The sequence below is a fragment of the Rattus norvegicus genome, chromosome 1 (genome assembly GCF_021556685.1).
Source record: "Rattus norvegicus strain SHRSP/BbbUtx chromosome 1, alternate assembly SHRSP_T2T, whole genome shotgun sequence".
NCBI classification, from domain to species: domain Eukaryota; kingdom Metazoa; phylum Chordata; class Mammalia; order Rodentia; family Muridae; genus Rattus; species Rattus norvegicus.
The window spans coordinates 249,919,227-249,927,202 of NC_141534.1; the positions used below are offsets into that span (position 1 = coordinate 249,919,227).

At 39.0% G+C, this 7,976-nt stretch overlaps 1 protein-coding gene across 2 annotated transcripts in view; it reads left to right on the forward strand.

The window, feature by feature from the left end:
• The window catches only part of Cyp2c66 (cytochrome P450, family 2, subfamily c, polypeptide 66), a 94,794-nt gene extending 87,299 nt beyond the window's left edge, over positions 1 to 7,495 (forward strand). Inside the window, exons 9-10 of one of the 2 annotated variants that reach the window (XM_087609343.1) lie at positions 3,674 to 3,892; positions 7,243 to 7,495. In XM_087609343.1, the coding sequence (XP_087465469.1) occupies positions 3,674 to 3,855 (182 nt within the window). In that variant the 3' untranslated portion in view covers positions 3,856 to 3,892; positions 7,243 to 7,495. Of the gene's footprint in view, positions 1 to 3,673; positions 4,144 to 7,242 lie in introns of those variants that run through there. The other variant, XM_087609339.1, reaches the window with a different exon arrangement.
• Positions 7,496 to 7,976: the final 481 nt, after the last annotated feature.

Genomic DNA, 7,976 nt, shown 5'->3' on the forward strand with positions numbered 1-7,976 from the left:
TTATATTCATATTTGGATGTGAGGTTATGTTTGTGTGCTTTCATTCTCTTTGTTTTGTTGCCAAGACGATTAGTTTCTTGCTTCTTCTAGGGTATAGCTTGCCTCCTTATGTTGGGCTTTACCATTTATTATCCTTTGTAGTTCTGGATTTGTAGAAAGATATTGTGTAAATTTGGTTTTGTCATGGGATATCTTGGTTTCTCCATCTATGTTAATTGAGAATTTTGCAGGATACAGTAACCTGGGCTGGCATTTGTGTTCTCTTAGAGTCTGTATGCCACCAGTCTAGGATCTTCTGGCCTTCATAGTTTCTGGCGAAAAGTTTGTGTGATTCTGACAGGTTTGCCTTTATATGTTACTTGACCTTTTTCCCTTACTGCTTTTAATAGTCTTTTTTTATTTTGTGCGTTTGGTGTTTTGACTATTATGTGACGGGAGGTGTTTCTTTTCTGGTCCAATCTATTTGGAGTTCTGTAGGCTTCTTGTATGCCTATGGGTATCTCTTTTTTTAGGTTAGGGAAGTTTTCTTCTATGATTTTGTTGAAGATATTTACTGGTCCTTTGAGCTGGGACTCTTCACTCTCTTCTATACCTATTATCCTTAGGTTTGATCTTCTCATTGAGTCCTGGATTTCCTGTATGTTTTGGACCAGTAGCTTTTTCCGCTTTACATTATCTTTGACAGTTGAGTCAATGATTTCTATGGAATCTTCTGCTCCTGATATTCTCTTTTCCATCTCTTGTATTCTGTTGGTGAAGCTTGTATCTACAGCTCCTTGTCTCTTCTTTTGGTTTTCTATATCCAGGGTTGTTTCCATGTGTTCTTTCTTGATTGCTTCTATTTCCATTTTTAGTTCCTTCACCTGTTTGATTGTGTTTTCCTGTAATTCTTTCAGGGATTTTTGCGATTCTTTCAGGGATTTTTGCAATTCCTCTCTGTAGGCTTCTACTTGTTTATTAATGTTTTCCTGTGTTTCCCTAAGGGAGTTCTTCACGTCTTTCTTGAAGTCCTCCAGCATCATGATCAAATATGATTTTGAAACTAGATCTTGCTTTTCTGGTGTGTTTGGATATTCCATGTTTGTTTTGGTGGGAGAATTGGGCTCCGATGATGCCATGTAGTCTTGGTTTCTGTTGCTTGGGTTCCTGCGCTTGCCTCTCGCCATCAGATTATCTCTAGTGTTACTTTGTTCTGCTATTTCTGACAGTGGATAGACTGTCCTATAAGCCTGTGTGTCAGTAGTGCTGTAGACCTGTTTTCCTCTCTTTCAGTCAGTTATGGGGACAGAGTGTTCTGCTTTCGGGCGTGTAGTTTTTCCTCTCTATAGGTTTTCAGTTGTTCCTGTGGGCCTGTGTCTTGAGTTCACCAGGCAGCTTTCTTGCAGCAGACAAGTTGGTCTTACCTGTGGTCCCGAGGCTCAAGTTCACTCGCGGGGTGCTGCCCATGGGCTCTCTGCAGCGGCAGCAACCAGGAAGACCTGTGCCGCCCCTTCCAGGAGCTTCAGTGCACCAGGGTTCCAGATGGCCTTTGGTGTTTTCCTCTGGCGTCCGAGATGTATGTACAGAGAGCAGTCTCTTCTGGTTTCCCAGGCTTGTCTGCCTCTCTGAAAGTTTAGCTCTCCCTCCCCCCGGGATTTGGGTGCAGAGAACTGTTTATCTGGTCTGTTTCCTTTAGGTTCCCGCGGTGTCTCAGGCAGGGGTCCTGCCGCTCCTGGGCCCTCCCCCACAGGAGCCCAGAGGCCTTATACAGTTTCCTCTTGCGCCAGGGATGTGGGCAGGGGTGGGCAGTGTTGGTGGTCTCTTCCGCTCTGCAGCCTCAGGAGTGCCCACCTGACCAGGCGGTGAGGTCTCTTTCCCATGGGGTCTGGGAGCAGAGAGCTGCTGCGGGCCGGGATCCGCGGGTCACAAAGAAGTAACATTAATGGAGTCAGCATGTTATGTTTTTATATTTATGTATATATGTTATGTATACATTTAATTATATATATGTATATATATTTTAACATTTACATGTAACAATAACATAGTAAAAGAGATCATGGATTTGAGAGGGAGCAAGCAGGGCATGGAGAAGTTTACAGAAAGTAAAGGGAAGGAGTCAATGATGTAATTATATTTGGATTTCAAAAAAAAATCTGGGTAACACAGACTAACTTGTATGCATCCCTTGAAACTTACATGTATTTTCTTCTGGGTTAGTAGATTATATTTTATCTGATCATTATTCTCAATGCCCATGCATTTTCTCTGAGGCAAGACATATCTTCAGACCCACATTAGTGGGCCTTTAGAATGTTGACCTATTTTTTCTAAACTCATCAACTAGATCATAGTGTGGTTGGATTGTGTGTCTAGATATAAAACTATTTTCCTAGACAGTAGGACACCTTGCACTTGTGAGGAAGGCTGCCAGTATCATGATAGCCCACACCTTGGTACCAGTATTCTGTACAAGTTATTTTTCTTGTTCTTGTGTACAAATGCCAGTTAAGCACTATAAGGACTTATTTTGGCTTAAGATTTGAGGGAGGATAGTCTAAAGTGGACGAAGAGACATGACACAGAAGCCCCAGTTTGTTCAAAGAATTGATGGTTTCCTAGCACTTGCTACTTGGTAGGAGGCTTGGGGAACTGGAAATATGTGGCACTGGGGTGGCTGGAAACATACACTTCACATTGTGGCTGAACATGAAACAGATGGCCTGGTGGAAGCTAGAGAGACTATAAACATTCAAGATACATCTTCAGTGACTGAGTTTCAATCCTAGGTTTCTACCTACTAAAGTTTCCACATTATAAAACAGCATTGACAATTATGGACTATATATTTAATCGAATATATGAGTCAATGGATGACATATTGTATTCAGTACACATTACACATTCTTTTCTAAGCAACTGTCTGTGGTGACAACTACCTGTCCAGTTATAGCTGTGAACTGTTCATCTGTGGTGACTCAGTTTGCAATGATATCAGGTATTCTAGTCCCCAGAGAAATTTAAGTTTTATAATTTAGGATTATTCTCAAGATGGCTGCTGGCTATAGTACTCTGAGTATTTGCTAAGAGATATGTGAAGGTTTTCTGTAAAGTTCCTTGGTTAGGAAGGTTTTTGGTTATCTGCTTATTTAAACCATTTTTATTTGGGTGGAGCCTTCTGTCTATGTTGCCCCACTTTCTCTTCTCCCCTTTTTCCCTTTGATGATAGTCTTTTAAATTATCCTGGTATTTGCTTCCAGAACAGTGGTAAGCTGATTCTTGCATACTTCATATTCTCTGGAGCACACCAGCTCTCCTTTTGTGCTCAATTAAATTCCAGGGTTTACCAGGGCTACTCACTTCCAGGAGCAGTTAAATAAGTGTTGCTTTGTTGTCATTGTGTTGATGGGACGTCCAGTGTTCAGAATAGCTATTTCACCCACTCAAGCTTTTTATACAGTTACTTTAATACTGTGTTTCCTTGTATTAGACACAGAGAAAAATATGTCTATCATTTTTACATTTGTCCATCCAAATGTCCATCCATCTATCCATCCATCCATCCATCCATCCATCCATCCATCCATCCATATCAAAGAGAGACATAGATTGTCTATTATTATAGTGGTGAGCACAGTCCTTATCCAAGTCAAGTACAAGGAGTTAATTACATTCTGTATTTTTTTATTTGCAGGAAAACGAATTTGTGTGGGAGAGGGTCTGGCTCGAACAGAATTATTTTTATTCCTGACCACAATTTTACAGAATTTTAACCTGAAATCTCCAGTTGATCTGAAAGAACTTGATACCAACCCAGTTGCCAATGGATTTGTTTCTGTGCCACCCAAGTTCCAGATATGCTTCATTCCCATATAATGGATTTCTCCCTAAAGCCCTTTCCTTGAGGGTATAGGTAATCTCTTCTGTCATACATATCTCTCTACCCTACCACCTGAGTTCTGGGAATCTATCTATCTATCTATCTATCTATCTATCTATCTATCTATCTATCTATCTATCTATCTATTATCTATCTATCTATCTATTATCTATCTATCTATCTATCTATCTATCTATCTACCTATCATTTATCTATAGCAAAAACTGATATATTGTCCTTTTTTGGTCATAAGGAAAGTGGTAATAAATTAAAAGAATGTCTCAAGATAGTTTTGTTTCTTCATTATAGTATAAAGAAAGAAAGAGTGAGTGGTAGAAAGGCTCTTTAGCAAAGTCTCACTAATAGTAACTGCAGTGTTAGATCAAAATAAGAAGGATGCTATAAAAGAACACAGAGAAAGGGCCCAACATAGGGAGGATGGCACATTAACTGTCATGATTGCTCTCTCCTGTTTCTTTCTGCAGACCCTCAGAGCTATGAGTTTTCCTCTTAGCATAGGTTTCATTGTGTCCCATAAGTTTGGGTATGTTGTACCTTCATTTTCATTAAATTCTAAGAAGTCTTTAATTTCTTTCTTTATTTCTTCCTTGACCAGGTTATCATTGAGTAGAGCATCGTTCAACTTACATGTATATGTGGGCATTTTTCACTTATTGTTATTGAAGACCAGCTTTAGCCTGTGGTGGTCTGATAGGATACATGGGATTACTTCTATTTTTCTGTATCTGTTGAGGCCTGTTTTGTGACTGATTATATGGTCAATTTTGGAGAAAGTACCATGCGGTGGTAAGAAGAAGGTATATCTTTTTGTTTTAGGATAGAATATTCTATAAATATCTGTTAAGTCCATTTGGTTCATAACTTGTGGTAGTCTGTCTATGTCTCTGTTTAATTTCTGTTTCCATGATCTGTTCATTGATTTGAGTGGGGTTGTTGAAATCTCCTACTATTATTGTGTGAGGTGCAATGTGTGCTTTGAGATTTAGTAAGGTTTCTTTTATGTATGTAAGTGCCCTTGTATTTGGAGCATAGATATTTAGGATTGAAAGTTCATCTTAGTGGATTTTTCCTTTGATGAATGTGAAGTGTCCTTCCTCATCTTTTTTAATGACTTTTGTTTGAAAATTGATTTATTTAATATTAGAATGACTACTCCAGCTTGCTTCTTCAGACCATTTGCTTGGAAAGTTGTTTTACAGCCTTTTAAACTGAGGTCATGTCTGTCTTTGTCTCAGAGGTGTGTTTTTTGCATGCAGGAAAATTCTGGATCCTCATTGTGTATCCAGTTTGTTAATCTGTCTTTTTATTGTAGAATTGAGTCCATTGTTATTGAGAGATAATAAGGAACAGTAATTGTGATTTCTTGTTATCTTCATATTTGGAGGTGAAATTATGTTTGTGTGCTTCTCTTCTCTTTGCTTTTCAGAAAAAAAGATTAGTTTCTTGCTTTTTCTAGGGTGTAATTTGCCTCATTATGTTGGGGTTAACCATTTATTTTCCTTTGTAGGGCTGGATTTGTAGAAAGATATTTTGTAAATTTGGTTTTATCATGGAATATCTTGGTTTCTCCATCTATGTTAATTGAGGTTTTTGCTGGATATAGTAATCTGGGCTGGCTTTTGTGTCCTCTTATGGTCTTTATGACATTGGTCTAGGACCTTCTGGCTTTTATAGACTCTGGTGAGAAGTCTGGTGTAATTCTGATAACTCTGCCTTTATACATTACTTGACCCTTTCCCCTTACTCCTTTTAATATTCTTTGTTTTCTGCATTTGGTGTTTTGACTATTATGTGACGGGAGGAGTTTCTTTTCTGGTCCAATCTATTTGGAGTTCTGTAGGCTTCTTGTATGTGGGCATCTCTTTCTTTAGGTTAGGGAATTTTTTTCTATGATTTTGTTGAAGATATTTACTGGTCCTTTGAGTCAGGAGTCTTCACTCTCTTCTATACCTATTATCCTTTGACTTGATCTTCTCATTGTGTCCTGGATTTCCTTAATGTTTTGGGCTAGTAACTTTTTCTGTTTTACATTATCTTTGGTAGTTGTGTATGGAATCTTCTTCTCCTGAGATTCTTTCTTCTATCTCTTGTATTCTGTTGGTGATGCTCGCATCTCTGACTCCTTATCTCTTTCCTAGTTTTTCTATCTCCAGGGTTGTCTCCCTTTGTGCTTCCTTTATTGTTTCTATTTCCATTTTTAACTCCTGGATGGTTTTGTTCATTTCCTTCTCCTGTTTGTTTGTTTTTTCCTGTAGTTTTTTAAGGGATTTTTGTGTTTCCTCTTCAAGGACTTCTAGTCGTTTACTTTTGTTGTCCTGTGTTTCCTTAGGGTTATTTATGACCTTAAAGTCCTCCATCATCATGATAAAATGTGATTTGAAATCTAGTTCTTGCTTTTCTGGTGTGTTTGGATATTCAGTGTTTGCTTTGGTGGGAGAATTGGGCTCTGATGGTATCATCCAGTCTTGGTTTCTGTTGCTTGGGCTCCTGCACTTGCCTCTCGCCATCAGGTTGTCTCTGGTGTTACCTTGTATTGCTGTTTCTGACAATGGTTGTCCCTCCTGTAGGCATGTGCATTAGCCCTGACTGCTCCTGGATCCCTGTGTGCAGGGGGCCCAGATGGCACTAGGTGTTTTCCTCTAGAGTCAGAATTGTGGGCAGAGAGTAGTCTCCTCTGGTTTCTCTTTTATTGGATATTTTTAAATTTACATTTAAAATGTTATCCCCTTTCTCATTTCATAAAGCCTCTATTCCGTTCCCCTCCCCTTCTTCTATGAGGATGTTCCCCCATCCACCTCTCACCCCTTCCTACCTCCCTACTCTGACATTCCCTTACATTGGGGGATCCAACTTTGGCAGGGCCAAGGACTTCTCCTCTCATTGGCACCCAACATGGCCACCCTCTCCTACATATGCAGCTGGAGCCATGGGTCTGTCCATGTATACTCTTTCGGTAGTAGTTTAGTCCCTGGGAACTCTGGTTGGTAGATATTGTTTTTCTTATGTGGTTGCAAACCTCTTCAGCTCCTTCAATTCTATTTCTAACTTCTCCAATGGGGACCCCATTCTCAGTTCAGTGGTTGGCTGTCAGCATTTGCCTCTGTATTTATCATACTCTGGCAGAGCATTGCAGGATACAGGTATATCAAGCTCCTGTCAGCATTCACTTCTTGGCATCAGCAATATTGTCTGGGTTTGATCAGCCTGTATTCTTAACCACTGAGCATCACTCCAATTCAGTAATTGGCCTTTTGAAGTTCATTTCTCAAAGAATCTGTTTGCCATTCTCTTTGTTAGAGCTGCAATCACACTGGTTGTTCCTGTCAAGTAGAAGGGGTTAATTATATAATTTTTTTTTACAGGATAATGGATTTGTGTAAGAGAGGATCTGGCTCAAATGACATTATTTTTATTCTGCCCTACTATTTTGAAGAACTTTAACTTAAATTCTCAAGTTAACCCAAAAGAACTAATATCACTGATTAATGTAAGATATTAATGCTTAGATGCATATATATCTGCACATATACATGGGTACATTTACAACTTACTTCCAACACATGCCATATATACATATGCATTTATATGGAATTAAATAAAATTCATTGTTAAATTGAACTCATATAGCTTGTACCTTGTATTTTGCTATTTTCTATGTAAATGTAACTTTTATTCATCAGATGTAATTGCTGTCTTGGATGCTTAATGTTGAAGATGCTTACGTTTCTAGTTTTCTCTGAATTCTGGCTGGCTGGTCCAATTCAGCTATTTTGACACAAAGTACTTTCCAAACTGATTGACTCAATCTGGCTTCCCTCAATTTCTTTCTGAATGGCCCTGATTGGCCTGAAACTAATTCTGGAAATATGTTCTAATCCTTTGGCTTCTTATTCTCTGGCTTCAACTTCCTCTGCTGACCTGCACTGAACTGCATGAACTTATAAATGAACTCAACTCCACTGCACTGCACTCACTCAAATGCTCTACACAGAACTGACTGACTCTCCTTGCGCTACTCTTAAATAGCTTCTCTTTTCTGTCCTATTGCCATGAGAGTTGGGCACATCCTACCTGGCTCTTTCTCTATAAACTTTCT